At 34.6% G+C, this 15389-nt stretch overlaps 1 protein-coding gene across 4 annotated transcripts in view; it reads right to left on the reverse strand.

The window, feature by feature from the left end:
• UHRF2 (ubiquitin like with PHD and ring finger domains 2) overlaps positions 1 to 15389 on the reverse strand; it is a 72963-nt gene that overhangs the window by 36956 nt on the left and 20618 nt on the right. For all 4 annotated transcript variants that reach the window (XM_030236986.2, XM_030236985.2, XM_030236984.2 and 1 more), the window contains exon 4: positions 5731 to 5949. In XM_030236986.2, the coding sequence (XP_030092846.1) occupies positions 5731 to 5949 (219 nt within the window). The remainder of the gene's footprint in view (positions 1 to 5730; positions 5950 to 15389) is intronic.

Below are 15389 nucleotides of genomic sequence, written 5' to 3' on the forward strand. Positions count from 1 at the left end.
TTTCTATTCAGGGGAACCTCCAGAAGATTTGTCCTCTTTAACGTAGAACAATGAAGCATGCAGGCAAAGAGTGTGAAGGAAGAGCTATGATCTGTGTAGAATGTGTCACAACTAGTGATCAACAACTCTGCTCATGCTCTGCTCATGAGTTATTCTCTGTCAGATACTGTTCTTCTGTTTCACATTTGACAGAAACAATACATCCTGAATAATAACATTTCTCTAGAACCCAGGATATCCCAATATGTCCTGGGATATTTGTCCTGTACACCTGAATCATTAACAAAAGGCACTTCACGCTACTCAGAAGTTTCTTTAAAAATTTTCCTCACAACTGAAGAAATGTCAAAAACCTAATGTGGAATTTAAAAGTGAACAGTTTAATGTACAGTAAACTTCACTTTGAAGTTCAAGCAGAGAATTACACTCACACACCATGGCAGCTAACATGATTTCTTTTATCCAACAAGGTAATTAAGAAGTATGCAAAACATTCTGGTTGTCAAGAATTATTCATGTTACGAGTTGAGAGATTATTCCCTAAGGCTGTGTATCACAAAAAGAGCAATCTCTAGCCGTAGAGACTAGTAAAAGCAGTACAAAGAAATGCTTAAAAAGTTCTAGACATCACCTCTACAGATTCATCATCAAAAATCCCAGTAGGCTTCTTGGCCACTCAGAATCTATCTTGATTTGAAACAGTCTTGTTGATTCAAGAGGTGGTCTCTTCTTCAAAGGAGGTGACCAGGTCCACTGAGGCCACAAGGAGAAGAGGAAAGTGAGAGATATAAATTCACCTGTTTACTAGTTTTGTTGCATAGAAGAAGTATGCCACTTTTACATCTGAGAAAAAAAACTGTAAGGTCTTCAGTAATTAAAATTCTTATTACTAGGATACCTGCTGATACAGCATGAAAGTTATTTGAGAAAATGGGTCCAAGTAACTACTGTTATTATTTTACCCAGCATCAAAAAAAAAGTCCTCGCAGATCAACCAGCAATAGTCAAAGACACTACAATAAAATAAATAATCCAGGATGTTACTTTGGGTAGTAAGTTATGCAGCATTAGTAAGACATAAACCACATTAATGAAAATTCCAGACCTAAAGAAGAAGCACTATGAGAACTGTACTACTGGGCATCAACCAAGTCATGACAGCAACTCTGACATGATGCTTATCACAATACATACTGAGAGTGATAGGAAGTATGGTACTGTTGTTTTCCAAAGTGTCAAAACAAGGTACAACTACCAATAACTTTCTTTTTAACTAGATAGAAATTGACAGAAGCACAAGAATTCTTGAAATTATAAATAAAAAAACCCCATGCATACCTTGTTTCACTCACTATTACAGAAGACCTCTCTATACTGTAAAGTGTTTAATTTCTTTGCCTTTGCAAAGCTGTAAAAACAAATATATGTATGATTTTTAAAAAATCAGAAGTTAAATATAAATGGAAAATCTTGTCCAAAAGAAGTAAAGGGAGAAGTTAAAAGTAAAATCTGTACAGGTAGTACAAAGGTAATTTTAAAATATCATATTGCATTCTGAGAATAAAACATGCTAGATATGAATAAAAGGAGTGTTAAGATGATAAATATGAATGCATACCATGAAAAAAAGAGGAAGACAAAAAGCAGATCTGGCACGTTACAAGAAAAATACAATAAAAATATTTTAAAATTAAGAGAAACTAATCTGAAACAAAAAAATGCTTTTTGGGACCAGGAATGCTCATAAAAAACCTGCAAAACTAAAGGTGACAAATATGAACATGAAAATTTAAGACCATTCTATTACATTCCATTACAGCTGCATAGGTGAAGACATGAAATTCATTAAACATTCACTCATCTAAAGAAGAAAATTGTGTTCACTCTGTATAATTTATATCTGCATTCTTACACACCTCCAAAGGCTTAAGCAAAAAAAAGAGTCTTGGTATTGATAGAGTCCTTGCTTGTCCTCAGACTTTTAAAGGTTTACTGAGGAAAATTAAGATCTAATTTGGTCTCTGTCTAGGAAGGAGCAAATGCAGAACATAATTTGATCTACTTTGATTTGGCATGGTGAATTCAAATATATCTGCTGGCTAAATTGTGAACAGTTAGCCTCAAAGACAACATGTCATATTATTCTGGAAGTGCTGTCATTAGGAAATAAAACACTCCCCAAAGGAAAAAACAGAGGATACCTAAAACCAGAGATGGTGCACCTTTCCAGTTAAAATAAATTCAGAGGAACCACAGATACTCCAAAATTAGAAACTCACATTCAGAGATCCTGAACTGCAAGCATGCACACACAGTCATGAGAAACCTTAAGTCCTATTCCATGGCCAAAGCACTGCTATTTCCCTAATATTTGCATCTGAGACACAGAAAATCCTGTTCTATATGTTTTAGACATCCTAAAATCACCAATTTCAGCTGCAATATGAATACTTTAGAAATGAAAATTAATAATAAGTGATCAATTATTCCGTATAATAATGATTGCCTTCCCTATTTGGTCTCATCCTCTATTTGGTAAAATTTGGTATTTTATATATATATTTTCCAAAAGATGAGCTAATGATGACAAACTGTACAGGAATTTTCCTTTTGGTTATGACTAAGGTATGAGTGACGGTAACACCAAACAAATACACATATCAAAAGGTACACCAAAAAAAAGTATTCATCATATGTTCTACTAGCTTCAAAGCATGACCACAAACAGCATATTCTTGTTATTTCCTGTGATTATGCCAACAGCTTCAGGAAATCTTTGTCAAAAACAACAAGGTCAATAAATCAAACCTTTAAATATGGCATACAAAATTGTTTTTTACAAAGTCTCTTTGATATAACACCACAAAGGAAAAAAGTCCTAGCGATGAGTATATCCGATGCAACTCTAAGACCCCTGCCTCCCTTTTACTGCCTGTTAAGGTTGTTCTTAACTAGTACACAAAAAATCATTAGCATACAATCGAATAATCATTAACAGATAATCATAAAAAATTCAAAATAAATTTCACCTTTATTTGAGACAAATAGTTAATGCTAACATAATATTAAGAACTCATAATCACATATTAGTATTATAGGCTAGAAATATACTAATTATATTATTCTAGATTAAAATAACAACAACTGCATTATAATTCTAAACTAAATTTATATATTTTATATTATTTATATATTAATTAATAATTAAATACTCAGATTGTTTTTTAATTTGCAAATTAACTCACTGGAAATTCAAAGCAATCACTTTTGCATGCTCCTTACACAAATTTATGAATACTAGGAGACTTGTCTAGTTCTTTTATTACTAATTGAGAGGAATGAGCTGAGAAGTACAAGTGATACAGAATTATTCTTTGATAAATTTAAGAAATGTCAGGGCTTGATTAACTTTACTTTCTGCAACAAGTTGATTACTGCATATACAATCTATCAACATTTATAGGAAACCAGAATTCTTAATTAGGAAGAAAATTCTCAGAAATATGATTCCACCTGAAAAATGGACTTAAATTCATCATTTAGAATAGGTATTTGTCCACTGTGTTGTTTTCCTCCCAACTCCTTTCAGAAGATAGTAAGTGTAAGCATCAATTGAAACCCTATTGTACCAGCCACAGTACTGACAGTATTTGAATTTACCATCTTTTATTTTGAAGCATAACTATCAGTTTATTTAGATATAGAAAAGACTACCCTATAGAGTTCCAACCAGAATTTTTTATTAGGCACCAGGTGCTTCCTTTTCCCAATATAAAACTATCTTAGGTTGGAAATAGGGGTATTCTACTCCTATCTATTAGAAGTGGGGCAGTTATCTTCTGTTAATTGGGCATTTTTCTTTATCTCTTCCACAACCAATCCTCCCTCAGAAATATCTTCTGTTAATGGGCCACTGACTCAGTGCACGACTGATAAAATTACATCATCCTGTTGTGAGACTGTCCACTTCCTTGGGAGGAACCAAGCATTCCTACCTGGATATAATATGAGATTTGGAACACCACAGGCAGCCTTTTCCACTGAATTCCCAGAGGAAGACCAGGCAGATCAGCACCACCACTGGACCTTCAGAGGAAAACTACACCCTTTTACAGGATCACTGCTTCAACAGAACCACACCTGTCACTGCAGAACTGCAGCCAACATTTAATCAGACGGCTACCAACATCCAGACCAACTGGGTGTCAGATCATTTTCTTACTCTGTTAGTAGTTTTTTTGTTTGTACCATTACATTTGCATTTTTAGTTTTCCTAGTAAAGAACTGTTATTCCTATTCCCATGTATCTTTGCCTGGACAGCCTTTTCTTTTCAAAATTATAATAATTCACAGGAAGGGGGTTTCAGGGGAGGCTCCTGCCTTCCTTAGCAGACACCTGTCTTGTCAAACCAAGACAAAAATGTATTTTTATTATCCTATTTTTAACAGATGGGGAAAATTCTGAAAGAATCCATGTAGGCAACAGTTTTAAAAAACATTATCAACCGACATTTGAACTTCATGTAAACTGTGCTCTGGACAGTTCTATTTGTAGAAGGCCGTGAGACCCATCCCTGACTCACCAAATGCTACTAGCACTAAATGCACTACAATGAAAATCTGCATCTCTCCATGGATAGTATCCTCCATTTCTTAATCTCTCCTCTTTTTCAAGTTAATAATACAAAATATCTTCTCATTTTTTTCTAGCTTTGTATTTAAAGACTGGGGTTTTTTTGCTTTGCCTACAAAACAAATCCATGTGCCTGCTCTACTTAATAAAAGCTGACTATAATGCACTGAGAGTGTCTAGGAAACTACTATAATTCTAAAATGAAAACCCACCCTAAAACAGACTTTCATTTACTTGCATGCTTTACTGAGACAATGTCTTTGCTATTTCCCAGTACTAGGTAAGATTGCACTTTTACACAAAATACTGAATTAGATCAGATTCACAGAGACTTCCGTGTGTCTCTTCCAAGGAGCCATGTCCCACACTAAGCCTTCCTACAGATACAATATTCTCTTTTCTTGTAAAGAAAACTACAAGATATGATAGAAGTCCAATTCATTTTCAGGAATACATTCCTAGAACAACGATAATACTCATGAGTAAATGTGGGACATGCCAACATTAAATCAACCACTGGTCATCTGTTCATCCCTAAGAAGGAAACAACACAGCTTACTGACAGCAATATCTTAAGTATATCTTCAGAAAACACTATTCCTGAAGAACTGTATGGAAGTTTTAAAATGAAATAGTAAAACAAAGCAAAGATATTCAGGTAATCTCAGTCACAATGAAAACTTGACAGCAGCTCCACACTTTACTTATCAGAGGTTATAATACTACATAAATATTTTATTCTTTAAAAATTTATTTTGCCAGTTCACAGACTTATTCAAACTGTCAGAGATTACTCAAACTCAGTGAGACCTAGGGGTTCCCAAATATCTAAAAAATTACTGGAATATGCTCTGATCAATCTGAATCACACATAATAAAAACCCTTATGGCAATCTTCTGAAAAAGAAAAATTCTGACTTAAGAGTTAAGTCTGCATATTGTAAAAAACATGCACTGTAATTTTGTAATTCACACAGCTATGGAATCAAAGTAAGACATTAAAATTAATCTAGTGGTGACTAGCACATACAAAAACTAAGCCAAATACACTTCATATGATATGTAGAGATTTTCTGAGTTGGTCAAGTAAATCTTACCCCAGCAGAATTTTAGCATGAACCTCTTTGTTAGTCCTTGAGATTTCTCTCAAAGAGGTTATTTCTGCATCAAACCAAAATCCTCTTTCTTCTGGTGTCTCAACATTGTAGTTAACCATCACCACATCACCCACTTTTAGCTCACTCCACTTCAGAATGGTTCTTGCTCGGGGTCGAAGATTAACTGTGTCCATTTCTATTATGCCATTTTCTGGGTACCTTGAAAAGCAAAACAAACAACACAAATGATTATGACTACGGCAACACTAGAAAGAAAGTCACAGACAACTTTTTTCAGAAGTAAAAGTTTTTAAATGTTCTTTGGGCACACAAAAAACCTTAATATCTGACCTCTTATCCTTTTTAAAACATGGCTTTCCTCTAAATACAGACTAAGAATTTGTCTCATCTCAGATGGGAAAAATAGCCTCCATGAGTTTAAAAAAAAAATAAATCAGTAAATCTATATGCACTTCTCAATAATTTAGTGTTATTTGACAGCACTCTAACTAAAATCCCAATGCAGGAAGGAAATCTTTTCAAATTTGAGATGCTTTTCATTTTAACTACAGTTAGTAGTTTTCAATACAACTTTTCATGAAAACTACAGTTTTCTTATATTCCTCTGAATAAAGCAACTATTACTTGATACTAGAGCCTGTATTTGTATATGTGCTGGAAAAACAGCAGAATATAGACAAGATCAAAATACTAACTGCAAAAAACCCCCCAAAGCCTGTAACAATAAGTTAAACAATGCTAAAGTGAAGTTCCTTTTCATACTGTATGTAGGCAGATAATCTCCCAGCACTTAGCTAGTACTACATGAGTTCACAGAACACATTTAACAGGGAAAATGAAATTAGTCTATTGCAAATAAACACCTGCTATTAAATTATCCCCTTCTTAACAAACAATGCTGAGAATGATGTATCTAAAAATATATTTTCATCATGCAATTACTGGCACTTTAACAAGAGCACTCACAGGTAAATTATTATACCTTTATTAAACCACATCATTAAATATTAATGGCAACATCCTACTCTTATTAATAAAAGTCTGGCTCTACCACTTTAGAACATGCCTCCCCCTAGAGGGAACAAGAATATTTAAAGGTTTTGGGGAAATTGCACATTGCAGCTTACTAGTAGTAAGTTGCACTAGTAGTAAGTAGTACTAAAACAACTGTCATTAAGAGCATGAGACTGACAGACTATAGCCTGAAATCAGGATGTCTACCCCTGAACAGTTGACTGAAAGCCCACCAATGAAACTGGACACATTTTAAACTTCTATTGAATCTAAACCCAGTTTGCTACTACTGATGTGGAGGGCTGGGGGAACAGGGGAGATTCACTGATAGTTTTGTTTAAAGAAGCATGAACCGCAACAAGAGTGGGTGTACCTTCTGATAAACTAATGGCTAAGTAAAAGAACGTATCTCTAACTACTTAAAAACTAAATGCAAAGCCTGTTTTTGCACAAACATTTTTAGACCCTAATTATAAAATCCTGCACAACAGAAGTTACATCACACGTGCCTGTCAACAAGTCATTATCAAAACAGTTTCATACAATGTAACTCTCCACATTTCCTAAGGCTTTTTGCCCATATTGTTTCCAAATTCAGTGCTTACTGAAAAGCTAACATTTGAGGTTTTGCCTTTATGCCATGCAACTTTCATCTAAAGAATTACTATATTGTTCCACTGTATTAATTATTAACATTCTAACTGTTATATCCACAAAAATCAAGATTGATTCACCTACAGGTAATAGGAAAAAGAAAAGAAAACAGCTACAGAGATCATGCCTACTTTATTGAATGCTTAAATAACATCACATTATTGTACAACAAGCTACTGTAATCTTAAGACAGCTATGTTTGACCAACTAATCAGTTCCATAAGCTTTACAGTAAACCTTTCCTAAAGGTTTTAGAAGACAGGAAGTAGAACACAGCAAATAAAGACTCAGTTTACTTGAACTCTGAAACCAAAATAGTGCCTAAATATCAGGAAACTAGAGAAGATAGATCAAAACCAGACACCATTTATGTATAGAGTGAAATAATCAAGTAAGAAATACATATGGAATCATAAAAATAACAAATAAACATTTTAGAAGTTCCCACATCCCTATTAAAAAAAAAATTGACTTACAAGACTTGACATTCATAGAAACTTAACCTTGATCTGAAAAATCTGTTCTCTTCTGAAAGTAAAATGTCTTCAGCTTCTGTTTTTCCTGGGCAAGCTTGGACAAAGGTTTTTCCCTAAATTCAGATTAATATTATCTTTCTCACCTCTACACAACTCAGATCCTTCCTATTGTACTGATGAGGAATTTCAAAGACTGTCATCATTAACGATCTCCACCTTTCTTCTTGAAAGTAGCTCATGAAAAAACCCAAAAATATTGCCTATCAGTTATCAAAAGACATCCCCCGAAATCCCCTTTTATAAACAAAAACTGTTTTCCGAAGGAAGAAAAGGAAGGCCGACTCTTCACTGAGTGCATTTTCTCTCTAATCAGCTGGTCAGAAACACAAACTAACAAACTTTAGAAAAAAACAAATGAGATGTCTTTTGCCACATTTTACCTTTCTTTTGCAAAGGGTTACAGATATTGAATGTTTTTACTGCTGGGCACACAGAGAAATGTTTTCATGGTTGGTGATGAATGCTACTAGCTATTTAATCCTTCATACTAGTCCCAAAACTGATATGTCAGGCAAAACAGCAGAAGCAGTACTTGCCACAAATTTTTGAGTTAGGCTAAAAATTGCAGAGTTAAATTCTTTATGTTAAGCTCAGTACCACTATTCATTATTATACTAGTAAGTAAAAAGTACTTTCACAGTAAACTTGTGCCCTCAAATGTGTCTAATGCCACAATTTATTTAAATATGAAAAAAAATTATGCTTACATTAGAAAATTCTACTACCTCACATTCATTTTCCTAGTTTAACATGCCATTTGTAAAAATCACACATTAATTTAAAATCTAATATCTTAAATATGCAAGAATAATATTTAAGCACTGATCACAAGATACAAATGTAGATAAACCAAAATATAAAAAGAATAAATATGGTATTTTAACCTCAAGAATTACATGAAAATTAATTCTTGCCCATTCTGGGAAGCTTTAATAAAGGACTGTGAGACATGAACATATGCTGAAAGTGTTTTCTCATTTATTAGTTACTTTTAAAATCCTAAGATCATACTCAAGATAAAACAAACATTTTCACAGCAATGTTTTAATTAGACTAGCATAAATTTGTACAGTTGAAATGAAGATTATATGGCACAATTAAACCTTTAAATTTAAAACAGCTGCGGACAGTTTCTTGGTTTTCCATGTTTTTAGGACATTTGGAAACTAATACTGAAGAAAGGAGCTATACCAGCAAGCACAGTCATAAGAACTTAATGGATATTGCCCATAGGATGTCTCTATTTACCTCTAATTTAATTCTTCCCTGTAGTATTTCTAACACTAGCATATCAAGGACTTCTTGAGATTTCCTGTATTTTTAGACAGTCTCCATAGCAAAGAATTATTCATGAAGTAAAATTTCCAGTATTTCTTAGCTGTGGCCAGATGGTTGGCAGAGGTTCCTAAAATGCTCAAATGCTAGGACACATAGTAGTTCCATGTCAGAATAAACCCAAGCCTGCTCAGTTTACTGAGACCTTGCAACATACCATCTAACGCTTTTCCCAGCTGTTACTAGAACAACTAGAACTGGAAAAATAAAAACAAAAGTGAAGACTTCCCCAACCACTCTCCACACTAGTACAGTGAGGAATATTAGTGCAGATGTACAATCTTAAAAATTATTTTCCAATACTAATAAAATGAAAGTATAATTTATTTTCTCAGTCATAAAATTCAGAAATTTGTCATTCCGACCCTGGAATGAAGGAATAGAAGGGCAAAAACATAAAAAGAAACAGAAAGGAATGAACTCTTGGAAGAGGTAAATCTGACTAAGAAGGTGGAACTAAAAAACTAGGTTGCTACCACCCCACTCCATTCTAACCTGAGGAAATAATCAGCCCAGTTTTGCTGTACTGTTTGAGAAAGCCAACACAGGTTTCAAAAAGCACTACACTGTAAGCCACAATTATGAATGCAAAAAAAAAAAAAAATCAATCACTGGGGTAGTCAAGCTGTGCACTTCCAAAAAAACAGCAGGTCTGATAATTTGTTAATACAAGAAAAACAAGTAATATATTTCAAAAGACAGACTGGAAGGGATACTGAATATCAATAAAGATAAAAATCAGTCACATGGAACATAAACAAGATTTGGAGAACTTAACCTAGCAACTAATAATTACAGAATTAAGCAGCTTAAACACTGAGAAACCATCTTAATAGTCTGAAGAGAACCATCTTATTTTTCTAATTACTTTAATTCTGAGTTTCCAGAAAAAGTAACTTTCAGTCTTACACAACAGGGCTGTGTGGACAACATGAATACTCTGAAGGGAGACAACCTGGAAATAAGAGTATCAGAACAGAAGTTCAGAAGTGTAAGAAATACACAGAACATTCAATTTTTAATACAACAATTTTGTATTACAAGTTTAAGTAATGTGAATATCATGAAAAACAGGTTTACTTCCCTGGATAGCAGACAAGTCATGTATTTTTCCAAAAAACTTTCGTCAGAAATGCAAAGAGAACACTTACAGCTAATTCATGATAAATGACTAAGTGGTAAAATTCAATCTTATTCTCACTGTTTACCCATTTTTTTTCAGCTAAGAATCAGTTTTAAACAAAAAAAAAAACTTTAACTGTTATTATTTTAGTTGTTGTCCCAAACACCTACTAGGACAGCAAAGCTTCTCTCCCTTAGCTCAAATCCTTTCTAAAGAGACATAAGAAACACCTAGAAACACCTAGTCTCCTCAAACTTTTTCCTATTTAGTTTGCACAAGGTGCCTACAAGGTTAGAAATCAGAGTCTTATAGTTAATGCCTGTTGCCAAAATCCTGACTACAATACATACAAATATTCAGACACTATAAAACACAGAATAAGCAGTCAGAAACCCATTGCAAATGGGACAAATAACCTTACAAGGAACTAACTTCTGGGAATGAAGAGTAGCAGTGTGTAGCTTCTCCCATAAAATACTTTCAAGTATGAATGATTCTGGTGGCATGCTTTCTAGTGAGGATATATGGAAAAAAGACATCTGACACATCAGCTCTTTGATTACTTTAGCATTGTCTAATTATATGTATGAGGTAAAAATTTTGCATGAGTAAACAAACTAATCATTGAAACTAGAAAATGGAAAACAAAATTACATTGCTAGAAGAGGTGCTCCAAGTAGTCACTTAGACTAATTATTAAAAGGGTTTGTGACTGACATAAGGTCAGAAAAAACATGTGGTACCCTTAGAAACGGATTGTCTTAACATTCTACTTAGCAGATAATATAGCTTTCCTTCCGCTTTTTCTTCTGAAATTCCAAACTCTCCAACAAAAACAAAAGGATGTAAGTGCTGTAAAAAAACTATAGTCTACAGCTCCCATAAATTTGTCATGTTTCTAGCCATTAACTTCACGTCCTTCAAAAGGAATCCCTTTCCTCACTTCAGTGTCTTAAACTAGAGTCAGGAATCTGATAGCATGTATCCTCCTGATTTGCACTCTTTCCTGTGTTTGATGTATATAAAGAAAAAAGTCAGATAACTCAGTTAAACATTTACAAGGGTTAATTGTGAAACACACAGCATGTAAAGGAATGTATTTTGATATTTCTTCACAGAAGACAAAACAGAGCAGCTTCCATCATGCATTATCACTAATGCTCCACAAAGCAGCTACCTCTCAAAGAAGCAAGGAATCTTTCCTATATGAGGCCCCACTGGCTATAGGATTAATTTATTTGACTGATGAATGAACCCAGTAACATTCACCTAGTAAAACACTAGTTTTTAGATATATTAGGAAACAAGAACTTCATTGTACAGTTATATAACCACAAAATTCAATGCAACTTCACTAACAGATGTACACAGCTGGAAAGCAAAGTATAAGAAAGAAGTAGGGGCTACCTCATCTGAGAACGGCTCATTATGTCTTTCAGTGTACAAAAGTCAATTTATCAGTAATGTGATCTATGTGAATTCTCAGATTAAATCCCAGCCTACTACCTGTATGTGAAAATTTCACATTAAAAACATTCAGAAAATGGACCCATTAAGCAAGTCTAATCTTCAAACCATTCTTTGAGAAAATAATAGAAAGTTTACTACTATTTTTCTCTTGACAATCTCTTCAGCAATGGATTACACTTTCAAGTAGAAAGTGGTGGTTTTTTGACCAGGCAATACTTAGAACTTTTCTCCTTATTGCCTCAATATAGTCTGTGCTCTCCAGCTATGACTGTTCTCTCCAGCTATGTGTCTTGCATATTGCTTTAACAACCACACAGGATGACTACACTTTTTTTTGACCTCTGTGGCAACACAGTGAAATTCTAATTTTCTTAATGTGTATGTGTACATCTTTAAAATCCGAGGGCATTTCTCCACAGCTCACACTAAGCATGAAGAAATTAGTTCCCTGGAAAAAATAACTACAGCATACTTTATGTGGCATATGATGCAGATATTACCTCATGATTTAAAATAAAATCTCTGATTGTTATAAAACCTGAGGGGAATATCATCAGCCAGAACAATGGCCTTGTAAGAAGTTACCTACACTCGAGTCATACTTAATCTGTACTTGCATATAAGTTGTCTGAACTTTCTGAAATTTCTCATGCTGCAGAAACATCCAGCTTCCCTGTGGCTTCTGCTGAGTGCCTTCTTAAAAGTAAAGACTTTATTACAAATGACTGAAACAAGAAAAGAAAGGACAAGACATTATGTGATTGTAATCCAAACACTTAGGGTAAACCCTAAGTCTTCCTGCTGCTTTGGGAAGCTAATGGTCAAGAAGCCAATACTTGCAAAATGAGAACTGTCTCTCTGAAACTAAATACATGATAACCAGTGCTACACCACTAACAAAAATGAAATATAACAAAGTAAGAGGAAAGGGCAAATGCTGATTTAATACAGCACTGTAGGCATGTCCTTACGATGCCACTCTGCTACTGAAACGTCCTGTTTCTGATTTGGAAGTGATTCTTAAGCAAGATCACCTACAGTTATCTCAGCTAACCTCAGGACATCAGCATGTGCTGGCTTCCTCACAAGTCCTTTTAAATCAGGATTCAGCTTTTTCATGTTCAAGACAGGTTAATTTCTTCTGTATTTAAAGTCAGCTGCTGGGAGCAGAAGAAAGAACTGTATGATAGTTTTGTATGAAACCTGATAGCACACCCTTGACTTCAAAGTGTTTAATGGCTCCTTGTGATGCCCACAAAGGCAAACATGAAACAGAAATTCAGGGAATAAAGTCTTAGGGGAGGAAGATACACTGACAAAAAGAGGAACACACCTTCAAACTGCTGACATCAGGGAAAAACCTGCATTCAGAAACTGAAAGCAGAAGATGGACTGTCATGCAGAAGTTACATAGCCACAAAGGGATGCCAAGAAATTTGATATTGCCTGAAGGTTAGCACTGGTAATAAAACTGGTATTTTGGTCTCTTCCTCACTGGTGAAATTAGGGGTCTCAAACAAGAATAAAATCTTTGAAGTGGAGTCAAAATTCTTGATAAGTGCAATCTGAAACTGAGTTCTTTTCCTCCCAATGGCCCTAGGTTTTCTCTCTGCAGAAATAAGTGGGCCTTATAACTATTGCAGCAATTTAGTTAAATACTAGACACATAGCTGGGCTTGCGCATGGTGGTGGAAGAGGTAGAAGAAAACCACTACAGAAACAACTCACCAGCGCTGTTATCTACAAAATCACAGAGGAATATGTAGTACCTCCTATCTGCAGCAGTCACAGCTGGTAGGAAAGCTCTGTTTAGTCAAAAGGTAGTTACCCCTTTGAGATTATTATAATTAATTCTTGCCCAGAAAGGGCAATTTCTCTTACCTATACTCTTTGCAAAAAGAGCTCTCATATTTTTTCCTTTCACATTCACTGTAACTACAGTACTTAAACAAGAAACGGAAAGAGGAACAAATGAACACTGAATCCCTCTGAGGAGGAACACTTTTATGAAACCTAAAACTGCATATTAAAGCATTTAGGTTTTGTACAGGACTTGTGATTTGTAAATCTAGCAGCACCGTTGCTAAAGCCAGCTTTCTCACTTAAGAAAACAACAAGTCCTGCTTCACCCCTTAAGAAAAACTGCTATAGGAGAATGTACTGATCTAGGGAGCAGAGTAGACCAATTCAATGCATTACAGGTGACCTATCCTTCAACTGTAATCTTTGTGGTGATTTTTTTTTCAAATTGGAAGGATGTAACAGACAGAAAAGCATCAGTTATGATTTGAGAAGTCGTGTACTTGTGCCCTCCTCCAATAGATAGTTCTTCCAATGTATTAAAGTAATTTTGATGGCTTTACTGGCACGAGGCTAATGTCTTTCATTTGTAAGTAATTTTTACTCTATTTCAGATAATGGAGAGTGTGGTTTTGTCATGTAAGAACACCTGTTGAAGGAAAGACGGAGCTAAAACTCCGTCTTTCTTTTTTCCTCTTAAAGGAAAAAAGCTTCTCCAAAACAGCACTCCGAGGACAGACTAGAAAATGCCAAGTACACCTGGCAACAAAATGCTTAATCCAAACCTGAAAAACAAACAAAATATCTGTGTATAAGTAATTGTGGAGGGCATAGTACTCACAGTAAAATATGAATCTTGAAGAACAGGAGTGACGAGATAAATTAATATGTTTCTGTAGCAGGGAACAACTGTATGTCAAAGCACACTGTGATCTTCCTACTTATCTACATCAAGCAAAGAGGAGGGCATAGTACACACAGTAAGATATGAAGCTTGAAGAAAAGGTGTGAAGAGAAATTATTATGTTCCTGTAGGAGAGAACAACTGTGTGTCAAAACACACCGTGATCTTCCTACTTATCCACATCAAGCAAAGAGGTGGCAGAATACAAGTGATGTCTACAGACATCAGAGGTAATCACTATGTATGAAAACAAAGTGGTAGAAGCACAAATGTAGTTACAATAGGAACATGCATGTTGGGTAACGCTAAAAGAAAAAAGTGAGTCCCCAAAAGAATAGTATCAGGAACATCCATCAAGAACTTTCACTCATAAATGTACAAGTTGGACTTTCCAATATTTTTTCTTTCCAAAAGTTCTAACTTCCAATATTTAAGACTGATCAGTTTAACTGTGATCACCTTGCCACATTATGCTTCTGCGCCTTACTTAATTTTGTTGACTAAGTGTATAGAACTGCTACATATAAACACATTGTAGGAGTAAAAAGACTGTCTTCACTTGCTGAAAGGGAAGTACATGTTAATAGAGGTCAATCTTTTAGTTCAGTAAGACTATACCAAAGAAAAATTAGAACTGTCGTGAAACTTTTTCTACTTTTGTACTTCCAACTCATAAAAAATAATACATGTAAAATCAGATCATATTAAAGAGAGGTCTTTGAAATCACACCACAAAGACAGTAATTGCACGGAAAAATATCTTCATTTTGATCATAATAGTTGACTATGTAATTCTCAAATT

Source organism: Serinus canaria, chromosome Z (assembly GCF_022539315.1).
Source record: "Serinus canaria isolate serCan28SL12 chromosome Z, serCan2020, whole genome shotgun sequence".
Taxonomy (NCBI): domain Eukaryota; kingdom Metazoa; phylum Chordata; class Aves; order Passeriformes; family Fringillidae; genus Serinus; species Serinus canaria.